General features: G+C 41.0%; 1 protein-coding gene across 6 annotated transcripts in view; it reads left to right on the forward strand.

Annotated features, from left to right (window-relative positions):
* TARBP1 (tRNA guanosine 2 -O-methyltransferase TARBP1) overlaps window positions 1–14,576 on the forward strand; it is an 81,843-nt gene that overhangs the window by 39,254 nt on the left and 28,013 nt on the right. For all 6 annotated transcript variants that reach the window (XR_012029304.1, XR_012029303.1, XM_072823030.1 and 3 more), the window contains exons 13-20: window positions 129–226; window positions 3,570–3,731; window positions 6,258–6,445; window positions 6,815–7,076; window positions 7,170–7,358; window positions 8,876–9,066; window positions 9,241–9,312; window positions 10,593–10,713. Coding sequence is in view for 4 of the 6 variants with exons in the window: in XM_072823030.1 (XP_072679131.1) it covers window positions 129–226; window positions 3,570–3,731; window positions 6,258–6,445; window positions 6,815–7,076; window positions 7,170–7,358; window positions 8,876–9,066; window positions 9,241–9,312; window positions 10,593–10,713 (1,283 nt within the window). In the remaining 2 variants the exon portion in view is untranslated. The remainder of the gene's footprint in view (window positions 1–128; window positions 227–3,569; window positions 3,732–6,257; window positions 6,446–6,814; window positions 7,077–7,169; window positions 7,359–8,875; window positions 9,067–9,240; window positions 9,313–10,592; window positions 10,714–14,576) is intronic.

The raw sequence follows: 14,576 nt of genomic DNA on the forward strand, positions 1-14,576 counted from the left end.
GAATTCATTTTTGGTAAGTGACTCACCCGTATGCTTCACATAGTTGTACTTTTACTAGAAAGTCTGGCATATTTTGGACCAAGGAACTTATATTCTGGCATTTCAGTTCCACTTTTCTCCCCGTACAGATGAGGTGTTCACGCTTCTTCAGAGCTTTGTCCTGTCTACTACCGAAAGTGTTTCCGAATTTATCCTCCGACGGCTCACTATGAATGAACTCAGTAGTGTAAGTACTCACAGGAGTAACTTTTTCTTCATTAATATTTGAGTGATTACTTACTGGCAGGCATTATATGAAATTTAGACTATTAATGTGATACTTTCTGGAAAAGCCACCTTTTAGGAAGCAGAAAAAACTTTAAGCTTTGGAGTTTCATCGTTCCATTCCACCTGGGTCATAACCGAGGCCCCGGGAGAGTTGTGGAGCCTTTCTGAACTTGTGCTTTCTCATCCGCAAAATGGAGATAATATATCCATTCCCCGGGGTGTGAGAATCCACATGGTATGACCTGCTTGGAATACTTCTCATACCTAGGCAGGTTAGGTCCTAGCATCCAGAGTGTCATTTGGCAGGTTTGGGGCCAGACCAGCCATCAGTATGGGTCTGTTTTTAAAGCTCCATAAGCGATTCTGAAACACAGAATAGGTATTAGTGGGTCTGAGGTGAGCATCCTTTTCTGCTGTCTCTGCTTTCCACATATTTTGTTCCCTGTAAGACAGCTGAGAAAAAGAGTACCTGAAACTAAGAAAACACTGCAGGGTGGGATCCTGGGGTGGCTCAGCAGTTTAGCACCTGCCTTCAGCCCAGGGCGTGATCCTGGAGTCCTGGGATCAAGTCCCATGTCAGGCTCCCTGCATGGAGCCTTCTTCTCCCTCTGCCTCTCTCTGTCTCTGTGTCTCTCATGAATAAATAAATAAAATCTTTAAAAGCAACAACAACAAAAAAACAAACAAAAAACACTTCAGGGTAACTGCACTGGGATTTCAAAAAAAAAAAGTTTTCCTTTTTCGTAAATATTTTGAAAATGCCTATCCTTCTAGAAATGTTTATTATGCTTAATTTTTTTTTTTGTTTTGGTCGAAATCTTTAGGGACAAATGTCGAAGCTTTAGAATCAGTAGGTTGTTAATAAATTGAGAAAATATACTTACTTTAATTTTTATTAGAATACTCAAGTACATTTGATAGGCCTGTGAGCAGGTGCGAAAATACAGAAAGGCATGTTGTCTACTGAAAGACCTGAGCTGTTTTGGTAGGAAGGCAAGGCAACTGAAAAAAAAAAACTCTGGAGTGGGGAATGTTAACTGTCTTCTTACTAAGCAGTTATTAATAGTGGTTTTGCTACACCTTCATTTCCAAGAAGGGCTTTAATGAAGAAGTTTGTTTGGTTTGTTTTGCTTCAATAGCAATATCTTACCTTTATATTAGGGAAAATTTCTGGCATACACAAAAGAAGTAAATTGGACCTCTGTGTACCCATTGTAGATCATAACTATTTGTTTGGAATTTAAAGCTAAAAATACCTTTAAAAGGGGGAAGGGTTCATGTGCTTTTGTTTAACAACATTCTCACGGAAAAAAGCCCTCGTTTGAGTACCCATTTCCATGGCTGATTTCAAGTTACAAACAGGAGGCCCTGGACCTGGAGAGTGAGGATGGGCCTGGGGCTTGCTGCAGGCTGCTTGGGCACACCGCAGCCCCCTGCCCTCAGCCCCCTGGGAGCAGCAGCCCCCAGACTGTGAGCCCAGCTCCTGCTCTCTCCTTGGTGCTGCTGACTGCAGCAGTCTGGCCTTCATCCTCTTCCCTCTGCTCCAGGACCTTACTGGTGAGAGTCTGTCATTTTCTCAGTCTCTCCTTGTCTCCTGGGTTCTTTTCATGAGCATCAGAACAGCTTTGAGAGTCCCTCATCTCAAGGAGCCCTGTGTCTGTTCCCCGGTCCCTCCAGTGCCTGATGTCCTTTTCTCCCTGAGCTGATCTGTAAACACACTGTGTAGCTCCCCTCTCATCTGGTTTCTGCCTCGGTCATGGCTCAGAAACAGTTCTCTCTGAAGCTGTCAGTGACTTCTTTCTCATAAACCTGATGGACACTTTTCAAACCATAGTTTTCGTGACTCCTCAGCCCCAGTGGACACATCAGCCACTTCCCCCTCGAATCACTAGCCATCCTGAGCATCCCTGACACCTTCCTCTCCTGGGGCAATCCCATCTCTCCACCATAACCCCACCTTCCCTTCAAACGTGTGTTCTCTATTAGAGAGCCTTGTACATCAGAGCTTTAGAAAGTGGCTCATGCCCTTCTCCCCCACTCCTGCTGCGAGGCGGTCTGGACTGCACCCGCAGTGTCAGCTGTGCCAGGGACCCTACATGACCATCTCTACTGCAGGCTGCTCCCCCGAGCTCCCTGCCCTGTCAGCCAAGTGCCCTTGGACAACTCCAGTTGAATTTCTCACACTTAAGCCATTCAGAACTGAAGCCCTTACCATTCCCTTCCCAGGAATGTTCTACCATCCAGCCAATTTCTCGAGCCTCTAATTTAGGAATTCTGACACTTTGCCTCTCACTCTCAGTACTGGTTTTGGTCTATACCAGGTCCTGCAGTTGTTATTCTGTTTGCATTATGTCCTGGCACTTGGCTACATGCCTAACATGTCGTGGTTGCTCAGCAAAAACTGAGAGAGTGGATGAATTCTGTGTTTCTGGGTGCCCTGGAAGGCTGCTGATTATCAGTAATAGGTATACTGATAATACTTAGGGCCACCACTCAGGGCTACTCCACTTAGCGTACTTTCTCTCAGTTTGTTCAAAACCCTGTGGTGGATGGATTTAATACTCCCCATTTTGTGGATGAGGAATCTGAGGCCTACAGAGGTTGTGTCACAGCTGGTGGGTGGTAGCACTAGACTGAACTCTAAGTCACGGAGACGCGGTTAATTCTGCCTCTGCACTTACCAGCTCTGAGAGGCTGAGTGAGCTATGTGACCTCTCCAGAACTTAGTCATCATCTTAGGAAAGTGGGATCGTAACCTCTCTAATAAGAGTGGAGGTCACTGCTCTAATTGTTACTTATGACGTGTTGGCCCTGGGATGCAAGAGTTGGTAGAGCATAGTTTCTGATTTCCAGGGTCTTCTGAGCAAAGCTTGAGCTGATGAGTACATTTTGATGTGTGCTGCAGTTGTGCTGAATGCACAGTCCCCCTGTAAGCTCAGAGGAGGAAGTCCTTAGTTCTGTGTGGGGAGATCATGGAGGGCTTCTTGGAGGAAATGACTTTTTCTCTCATTAATATCTTGTTTCAATACTTTTAAATACGGTAATTTTTTTAAGTTTTTATTTATTCATGAGAGAGAGAGAGAGAGAGAGAGAGAGGGGCAGAGACATAGAGAAGCAGGCTCCATGCCGTGAGCCTGACGCGGGGCTTGATCCCGGGACTCCAGGACTACGCCCTGGGCCAAAGGCGGGCACTGAACCGCTGAGACACCCAGGAATCCCTGTAATTTTTTTCTTGTCTGAACTCTCATTGTTTTGTGAAATCACAGACCCCGTCTGTTAAGTGTTTTATTGTTTGTCTTTAGGTTTCAGATCTGGATCGTTGCCATTTATACCTGATGGTATTAACTGAGCTTATAAATCTCCATTTGAAGGTTGGGTGGAAAAGAGGCAACCCCATTTGGAGAGTTATTTCTCCTCTGAAAAATGCATCCATTCAGCATCTTCAGGAGTTGGACAGTGGACAGGTAATCCTCGATTCAAGGTGTATAGTTATGTTGAATAAGGCATACATAAAATACATATTTGATTATTAACATTCTGACATAAGCATCTGCTATTTCATTTAAAATAGTGTCCTTTGTTCATAATATCTGATGAAGATTGGGACTCTTCTAATATTAGGTATATAACAAAGGTATGGTGACTTTAATCTTAAAACCATTTGGATACAGATAGTGGATTTGTACAGAGTCTTTGCCCAGGTACCGTTAAGGGACAGTTTAATATATGTAAATAGATATGATATATGATAATGTGACATGTAATATGTGAATATGTGACATAACATATGTACATCCAGCAACCCCCATCCTTGGCTCTCTACCTTGTTGTCTATCCCGGTCTTCTGCTGCTCTCCCCGCATCCCACAGTACCCCTGATGCTGCAGTCACACATAGGGGGGCACCTCCTAGAGCCTCACAGATCACAAGCACATGCCACATCTTTTCTCATCTAGCCTTTCCTTCAGTCTGGTCCTTCTGCTGATGACACCATCTCTTCTAGTATGCGTGTGTCAGTAGTGTCAGTAGTCTGGTCAATTCTTTAGGGCCCAACTTGGATTGATGTCTCATTCTTTCCTTCATTTCTCTGTTGTTCTTTATGCTTCATAGGGTTTATCTTGTTTTTGGAATAACTTACATGTAGATGTCTTGTCCTCTGGATTTTAGTACCTGGAAGCTTTTCTTAAACATGGCATACGAAGGTATAGTTATGAGCATAGACTTTAGAGTTAGACTTCCTAGGTGTAGATCTTGGCTTGATCTTTGCTAGCTGTGTGACCTTAAGGAAGTTACTTAACCTCTCTGTGCCTTATTTACCACACCTGCAAAATGAGGGTTATTAAGTTGATAATGAGAATTAAAGTGAGGTCATGCATGTTAAAACTTCAGAACAGTGCCTGGCACATAGAAGGGCTCACTGAATGTTAGCTACTTTACCTTAACACAGCATAACTGTTTAATAAGATTGAGGTGACTCATAGAGTAGTCCAGGCTGCTGATTAAAGCAGGGAAGGTCCTTGTTTGCTTTAATCATCTTGATATATATATATATATATATATATATATATATATATATATTTTTTTTTTTTTTTTAGAGATGGGGAAGGGGGAGATAAACAGAAGGAGAGGAAGAGAATCTTACACAGGCTTCACGCTCAGCACGGAGCCCAACATAGGGGCTCAGTCTCACGACTCTGAGACCATGACCTGAGCTGAAATCAAGAGTAGGACACACTACCGACTGAGCCACCCAGATGCTCCGATAATCTAATTTTTAAAGTAATTTTAAAGAACTGTCCAAAAAAAAAAAAAAAAAAAGAACTGTCCCAAAATAAAATGGTAAAGAGGCCCAGTTACTACTTGTGCATCCTGTCTAGCACATTTTAGTGTGTTAGTGCTATGAAAGGACATTGTGAATTTTTATGTAGACCCAAATCATGAACCATAACGCCTTTTATTTATTTATTTTTTTAACACAATCATTCTTAAAGATGGCTTTTAGTAATTCAATGAGTTACATTAAGGTTGATGGGTACCATACTGGCTAAAAGTAACATTAAATTATTTCTTGTGTTGAGGGTGTTGTTATGTAAAATTTACACATAGAGATACTTGCTTTATTTTAGGGGAGTTGGTAAGGGAAGGCATGGAGCAGTAGTACAAAGTTCCTCTCAGGTGGAGACGTGTCTGGCTGGCAGCCTATGGGAGCATTATTGCGGTCTCTCCGGGCAGCTGTTTTCAAAGTGTGGACTCTTACTGGCACTCCTAGCTTCTTAGCTTGGGATGACTGATTTTTCTCTCCAAGTACAAAACCAGGCTGTTTTGGTTTCCTTCTTTTGTGTTCCTCCAGGTAGATTTCAAGTGCTTTCCATGAAATCACCCATTTCTGTGATCTTCGCAGTAACCCTATGAATAGATTCTCTTACTGTCCCCATTTCCCAGGTGAGGATGTGTCCACAGCCTTGTCCCTGTGGTTCATGAGTAGCTCTGAGCTGATGGGCTGTGTCACCTCCCCAAGAGCAGCATACAGCTGGCAAAGGAGTTATTTACACAGATGCCTGGAGTCTTTTTCTTTTTTTCTCTTAACATACTTCAGCCAAGCAGTTAAAGTTAAAACTCATCCATAGAAATGTATCTAGATGTGTATGTGAGTAGGAAAAAGGCCAAGAAGTATGGCTTCACATACATGTGGAGGTTCAGTATGTAGCTACTCCTACTTCCAGGAACCCACCTGTCAAGTTGAAGAGATCAAATGTCATCTTAGTTGGAACTGCTGAATTTTTATTGCCACTTTAAATTTGTTCCTAGCCAATTTGTACAGGGGTGGTGAAACTGATTGACTAGTAATACTGGGTTTCCTTTTATTGCCTCTGATGTTCAGTAGCGGGCAGGGAAAGGGGAAGGAGGGTGTGAGGCATCCAGAGGCTGGGAGCTCGGGTCCTGATGGTTAAGATTGGCTCGTGGGAAACAAGACTTCCATTTTTCCCTTAGGATCCGACACTTGCAAGGCAGATCCAGAGGGTTGTTAGTATGGCTGCTTTGGCTATGGTGTGTGAGGCCATTGATCAGAAGCCGGAACTACAGCTCGACTCTTTGGATGCTGGACCTACAGAAAGGTTCCTCTCCTCTCTCCCACTCAATTGTACACTGCAGAAGCCCCATGCAGAGAAGCAGAGCAGGTGTGTTCACGCCAGGGGTCAGCATATATGGGAAGGGCATCTTTTTGCTAATTGTTGAAAATTTCATTCTTGTTTAGTCATTGAGATAATGAGTGATTGCCCAGCCATGTTTATAGAATATAGGAATCTGAAGATGATGATGTATTACCATATCTCTGTTACTGCAAAGCAACCGACTTTATTGCATGTTGTTTTCAGTGAATGACATGAAGTAATAGTTAAGAGGTTGAGGTCTATGTGGTTTCCTTGCTTTTTGGTAGACAGGATCTTTAGTAGTGACCGTTGAATTTCTTTCCTGGTAAAGGTCATTACTGCATGCAGAAGGTACTGACCCAACATGAGGGAGCTGTGACAATGTGTTTGTTTCAGTTCCTTTGAAGAATCATCAGCTTCCCAAGGATGGGGGAAAATAGTTGCACAGTATATCCATGATCAGTGGATTTGCCTGTCTTTCTTGCTGAGGAAATATCACACTCTGATACCAGCGTCAGAGGGTGAGGTTCTGGAACCCATCCTGCCTGCTATTCAGATGCCAGTCCGGACTTTGCAGGCTGCGCTAGAGGCCCTCACAGTACTGCCTTCAGATCAAGTCTTGCCTGTGTTCCGCTGCATGAAAATTCTGGTTCCCAAGGTACAATACAGTGAGGCGCAAACTAAAGAGTAACTGCAAACGCAGAGATTAAGTGATACTTACATATTTCTCTCTTTCCTTTCTTCCTTCCAGCTTTTGACCTCCTCTGAAGCACTTTGTGTAGAGTCTTTTGACACGGCTTGGAAAATTATATCTGCCTTAAGCAATACTCAGCTGATATTCTGGTCTAATTTAAAAGCTTTTGTTCAGTTTGTTTTTGATACCAAAGTTCTTACCATTGCTGCAAAAATCAAGGGCCAGGCATATTTCAAAATAAAAGAGGTAACTTTTTCTTTTTTTACAGGGGTAAAAATGCATAACATGAAATTTGTCATTTTAATCATTTTAAGTGTACAGTTCAGTAGGGTGTGTTCACATTGCTGTATCAGGTCTCCACAACTTTCTTAACTCATTAATTCCCTTTTCTTCCCTCCCCAGCCCCTGCTAACCACCATTCTACTTTACTATTTCTGTGAATTCAACTACTTTAGATGAAAAGGCGGTCATTTTTTCTTTTCTTTCTTTCTTTCTTTCTTTTTTTTTTAAGATTATTTACTTATTTATTTATTCATGAGAGACACAGAGAGAGGTAGAAACATAGGCAGAGGGAGAAGCAGGCTCCATGCAGGGAGCCTGATGCGGGATTCAATCCCTGGTCTCTAGGACCAGGCCCTGGGCTGAAGGCAGCGCTAAACCGCTGAGCCACCCGGGCTGCCCTTATTTTCTTTTTAATTTGTGTGACCTATAGCACATGAGGAAGAAGAGAGTTATGTTTGTAGTTACATACATTTGTTGTTGTGTATTCACACATTCAGTCCCTAAATATTTTGAACCTTCTTCAGTGTCATGAGTTAGAACAAACTGTGAGATGGAAGACTACATGCAGAAGAGTAGCTGGTGAGCCACATGTGCTGCAAAAATTAACTTTATTTGATTCACATAATGCTTAAACATTTTTTAATTAGTTTCCAACTTTTAAGAATTGGGAAATTTGCAAGAAAATCTGTATTTCCCCTTCTCTTAGAATGTTGGCAAATCGGACTGCCTGGCAACACCGGCCATTCCCAGGAGTTGCCCGTCCAGAGAGGGCATGCCCCTTCCACTTCTGTACTCCACAACAAGTCCTTGACTCCTCCTGGATACCAAAAGCAGACCACAGGTGCCATTTGTCACCACACTTATGCTTGTTGCTTTTCTTGTATAGAGAAATACTTCTCTGAATATAAACTTCTCCAAAGATCCCCCTGGTTTCTGCTGGCATTTACGACCACTGATACATAGTAGGGAACATGATGTGGTGGATGCCATCATGCCTCAGAATTAATGTATACCTTGTTATCCAAAAGAAATGAAAAATAAGGTCTTTTTATTATGCTGCTATCCCTGCCCTGCCCCTCTGTCCTTTCTTGCCACACAGGACACACTCAAAGACTGAGGTCATTGCTTCTCAGGGAAAGGGGGTGTTAACAAATTGCAGAGAGAACTGTACATGTAGAGGGTGATACGTTTTTCCTCCCTTTCATTCTGTTACTCTGGGAAGTTCTTTCTCTTGGAAAGTCCTAGAAGGATATCGCTATCAAAATTTTATTTAGTTTTCTTATTGAGAAAGTAAAAAATTAGCATTTTGTGATTATTGATGATCTCACAAAATTTTAGCAATAAATAATTTTTTAATTTTTTATACTCTGTAGTTATATTGAAACTGTCATTTGAAGCCATTCAAGTGAGTTTTCAGTAACACTTTTTTTCTTTTAACTGAATGGGCTAAAGAATAAAATGGCCATTGTTTCTCATTCCAGATTATGTACAAGATAATTGAAATGTCTGCTATAAAAACTGGAGTCTTCAATACACTGATAAGTTATTGCTGCAAATCTTGGATAGTTTCTGCTTCAGATGTCCCCCAAGTATCTTTATCAAGTGCTAAAAATTATAGTGAACTTGTCCTGGAGGCTTGTATATTTGGAACTGTGTTTAGGCGTGATCAAAGGTAAAAGATGCCGTTATTTTAACCTTCATAATTCATACTGAGTACCTATTGGAATAGAATTAGATCTTTCTTTTGAGGCTTTCAATTAGAAAAATATAAAGCATTAATTAAATTTGGCATTTTAATTTTTTTGTATCTAAAACCTCTTCTTTGTCAAATATTTTTTATGGGAAGACTTATTCAGGATGTACAGACCTACATAGAAAATCTTGGACACGATTGTGCAGCAAACATGGTTATTGAAAAGTAAGTATGGTGAATTTTCCATATCTAAATATAAATGGAATATTCAAAATTTAACATCAGATGAGAGACATCCTGTATTTGTTAAATGTAATAAATGTTTACTAGTAATCTCTACAAAATACTGAAAGAGCCATCAAAAGCATGAGAGAAATCATTTTCCCTTGCTAATATATCAGACCTAAAATTCTTTGCTAAAATTTGATAAGCTTAAAAAATTCTTAAAAGGTGAAGAAAAAGTAAGAAGAAATTCTAACATAACATGAGAAGATTTTTTTTTACAATGTTACTACATTCTTGATGGGAATAAATGAATATTTTCTTGGGGAAAAAATTTGGTGCAAGGTCCAGTATAAATAAGAAAATGAGATGGGGAACATAAAACCCCTATTCTTCTCCTTCTTTTAGGTGGAGGGGTGATCATCAGCATACACACGTTATTCTTTTTTGGGGAAGAAAGGGGTCACAGTTCATCATTTAACAAGTCAGTCTCCCACCCACAAAAATAAAATTATGCCTAACATGCTTTTAAAGGCTTTTTTTTTTAACATCTTATGTTAAAGTTTTGATTTCTAGAATAAGACTTTTCTTATCTAACTTCTAAATTTTTTGGAACTTGTCATGTGGCTATTTTTCATTTTATTATTTCACATAATTTTCAAAAATGTGTTTAGATGTTTTAAAAAATGATAATTATATATATGTATCACAAAGTATTAATTAAAGTGACACTTATTCACATTATAACAGCTGCTGTGAACTTTGGAAATGCCTATAAACAGTTTCACTTAATTGATCTTCCCACATTTGGATACAGAAAGTACTGGGATGCTCAGAGCATGCAGTGCTCCCGAGTTCCCAGCACTTGGAGAAGGTGCATATACCGTGCATACCGTGCACAGTAAATATGAGCCATCAGGTGTTTGATGTGTGTGTTCAGCCCCTGAGCAAACAGGCATCCATGGTCTTCTGCAAGGAACTATCTCATGAGCTGTGATCTGTTTTGTCTACAGAGAAGATCTCATTGACCCAGAATGGGTAGTGTGTGTACTGTTTTGCCAGAATTCTGGGGGAATATGTGCTCAGACTCTGTACAGGCTCTCTTTTTGAGATATGTATTTGTTATCTTCCATTATCCTGAATTGAAAAAGCATTGTCATTAAGTATGGAGCTACTTAAACTTAGAAATCCTCGGAAGATTTTGATATTTTGAAATGATTGTTTGACATATTTTTCTGTTGTGAAAATGTATTAACATAGTTTGTCATTTTACATTTTTTTAGTACTAAAAGAGAAGACCACTATGTGAGAATTTGTGCTGTCAAATTCCTGTGTTTGTTACATGGCTCAAATGTATCTCATAAGTTGTTTATGGAAGATCTTGCAATCAAGCTATTAGATAAAGTAAATATACAATATTTACTTTGTTTTTGTTTCTGTGCAGTTAACAAGTCAAAATCAAACATTTGCCCTGTATGTTGACACACTATGTATTCTAAACATTTTTTTATCAGGAAGAAACTTGAGGCTTATGTTCCCTAGTTTTAGTTAACTCTTGGTTAGTGATTGTCCAACCCAAATGTTTGGTTTTCCCTGTACTGTCTAAACTTTGCTCAGTGTATTTGCTAGTGCCAGTCAGAAACAGTTAGGTTTAGAGTGACATATCCATATATTGTTTCGTGTAAGAAATGGGATAAAAAGGTAAAAAATTTAGCAAGTGGCATAATGTGAAGAATTTTTTTTTTCATCTGCAAAATCATTTGTAAATCTGGGGAGAAGATAGGACGGATTAAGTCACAATGCTCTCTTCTGAATTTGAAGCTGCACCAGACAGAGTCCTGGTCTGCTTTGTCACCTCTGGGTTATACTGAGACATAACTGATGATCGTAGCCCCCACTTAATCCACTTGTGTTGAAATCATCATGCATTTATTTTCTGAAGGCAACTGATAAGCTTCAGTTATACACAGTCTGAGAAGTATTTTTTTAATTTAAAAATCCTCCCTTTGCACCATTGGAGTCAAGGGAGACGTCTCAGAGGAAATAGTGTTTTACTAATTCCCTATAGTATGAGTAAGACTTTAAGGTAGCAGAATAGTACCATCATCTAGAACACAAAGATGTATTATAGTGAATATTGATGCACAATACAAAAATAGAAGGGTGTTTTGAGGCAAAGTAAAGCACAATAAGGAGGAGGGATAGCTATTTAGAGCGTCAGAAAGGGCTGCTCTGATGGATGCCATTGGCGGAACTCTGTGTAAGGTTGGGGAATGCCTGGAACGGCTAGTGTCCCCAGGCAAATGAAGGAAGTGCTGCTGGAGGCGTGGAGGGACATGAGGCTGCCCATTGGCTGTTAGATTCAGCACGAAGGCTGTCATTAGTCACCTCTACAAAGACCTTTTCCTGGGATGGTGAAAATGAGAACCTCATGGTTGGGGAGCCAGTGGAGACGGTGAGTATAGGGACTCTTGAGTTTGCTCTGAGAGAGGAGGAGTGGCTGGGATGGTGTCTGGTTGGAGATGTGGTTTAAGGGCTCGTTTGTATGTTGAAGGAATTGATCCAACAGAGGGGAGAAATGATAGCTATGGAGAGGCTGGAAGTGGACACACAGGTGAAACCCTTGAGTTGCCACTTTACAACTACTAGGAGGATGGCTATTATAACAGCCTGAAAATCACCAGCACTGGTGAATCTTGAAATCATCATGCTAGGTGAGAAGAAGCCTGTCAGAAAGGGCCACACACTGTGAGATTTATAGGAAGTGTCAGGATAGGCAAATCTGCAGAGACAGAATAGATTAGTGGCTGCTGGGCCAGGGGCTGGGGGCAAGGAGAGGTTGGGAAGCGATGGTGCAGGATTCCTTTTCAGAGTAATGAGAATGATCTGGAATAGAGAGTGGTGATGCTTGCACAGCTCTATGAATATACCCAAACTCACTGAATTGGACACTTTAAATTGGTGATTTTTATGATTTGTGAATTATATATTTTTTAAAAATCCTTGAATAATCTAGATTGGCTCTAATGTCCATTAGAAGGATCAGCTTTATTTAGGAGATGGAAAAGCAAAGACAGAAATTTTATTTATTTATTTTTTTAAGATGTATTTATTTATTCATAGAGACACACACGGGGGTGGGGGGGGGTGCAGAAACACAGGCAGAGGGAGAAGCAGGCTCCGTGCAGAGAGCCCGACGTGGGACTTGATCCTGGGTCTCCAGGATCACACCCTGGGCTGCAGGTGGCCCTAAACCGCTGCGCCACTGGGGCTGCCCAGAAGATTTATATATTAGACACTGGCTCATGCCAAATTGTTTTTTGAAGATGACGAAAATGAGCAGAGCAACTAATAAATGAAAAGGTAATTTGAAAATAAAGAAAAATGAAAGAATAATCCTAGAGAAAGTGGAAAAAGATTGTATCCAGGGCGGAGTGGGCCTTCTAAGTGTGGTCAGGAGTGATCGCCCTCTGAGCTGGAGAAAGGAGCAGGGCAGGGTTGAAGGAGGGCATGCCTGGGACACTTGTATTCTCAGCCAGGAAGCAGGTTTCTAAAGAGAAGAGGCAGAAACACGGTCAGTGTTTGAAAACCAAGGTGAAGGTTGAAGTTATATCAATGTCCTCAGTTAGAATTAATACCTGGTAATGCTTAAAGCAGGCCTTTCCATCCAGAGTGCAGAGAGCACAGAGGGTGGGGACTATGCACTGCTGTGTCACTGCTTCCATGCTGTGTGTCTAATGTATCACTTTAGAGGTTCAGTTTCAAGTACATGGAGGGACAGAGTGAATCAGGAGGACTTGGAGGTAGAGGGGGAGGTGGTGGAGGTGGAGGAGGAGTAGGAGGTGGAGGAAGAGGTGGAAGGGTGGATGTGGAGGAGGAAGAAGGGTTGAGGTAGAGGAGGAGGAGGAGGCGAAGGTGGAGTAGGAGATGGTGGAGGAAGTGGAACTGGTGAATGGTGGTGGTGGAGGGAAGAGGAGGAGATGAAGCTGGTGGGTGGTGGTGGGTGGTGATGTGATGGTGGAGGAGGAGGTGGAGGGAGGAGGAGGAGGAGGAGGTTGTGGCAAGCTGGGGAGTACTTCAAGGCCCACCTGGCACCCCGCATTCACAGAGCCTCAGCAGCCTGGCTCTGGGCGCATGGCGGCCTGGCCACCCAGCAGGCCAGCAGTTATTGAGCTCCCCACCTTTGTGGTCCTCCCCACTCTCCATTCTCTAGGTTTTACCAAGGCAAATGCGGTTAGTTTTCTGCTTACCTTTTACTGAAAACTTGCTGATATTTTATAAAAAGTAGCTTTAAAAGTGGTCCATTCCTGGCTGGCCTCAGCAGCTACCATCAATGGACAGTCTTGTTGGGTTTACCTCTGATACTCCCCCCAACACATGTTATTTTGAAGCCAATCCCGACATCAGTTTCATCCATAAAAATTTCAATATGCATCTCAGGAAGATAAGAATTATTTTTGTTAGTCATAACTATAATACCATTTTCACACCTAAATTCATAATTCCTTTGTATTATCAAATATCCATCAGTGTTTAAATTTACCATTGCTTTACATTTTTTTCAGTTTCTTTGCTTGAAATATGACCCAAATAAGGTCCATACCCTGCCATTGGTTAGTTGAAATATCTCTAATGCCTCTTAATCTATAGACTTGTCTCATTCACTTTAAACTTGAAAATGTATTTTTTGGAGAAACCAGATTGTTTTCATCTTAGGGACTTTCACAGTCTGAATTTTGCTGTTTGAATTTCCATGATGCCCTTTATGTTTCTCTGGCCCCTGATTTTGTACAAGACAGTATCGAGATCAAGAGTCTTGATCAAATTTAAGTTTGATTTTCCTTTTTGGGGGTAAATATAGGACAAGAGTATCCATCCATCCGGAAGTATAGAATATTCACCTGTTTCTCCTTTCAGGGTGTTAGCTACTGATGAATTCCCTTGTTCTGTGAATTCTTCAGGAGCAGCAGGATGGTGATACTTTAATTCTCTTGTTCCTTTTTATTAGCTGAAGTTCATTGTATCCGAATATGAAGTATCTAGATACCTGGGATATATTTCCTGTAGGAAAGACAGGATAAGTGCTTGCCTTATTTCTGTTATTTATCAGTTTTCAAAATAACAGATTTGCTTCCTAGTGTCTTTTAGTTTCTTCTAAGATGATGAGTTGTTTTTGTTTTTCTTTATTTTTAGCTTAAACATATTGATGTGTTTCAGTCCATTATAGTTACTATTAGTGTTTGAATTATTCCAATTTTGGTCAGGTG

This window comes from Canis lupus, chromosome 4 (genome assembly GCF_048164855.1).
Source record: "Canis lupus baileyi chromosome 4, mCanLup2.hap1, whole genome shotgun sequence".
NCBI lineage: Eukaryota > Metazoa > Chordata > Mammalia > Carnivora > Canidae > Canis > Canis lupus.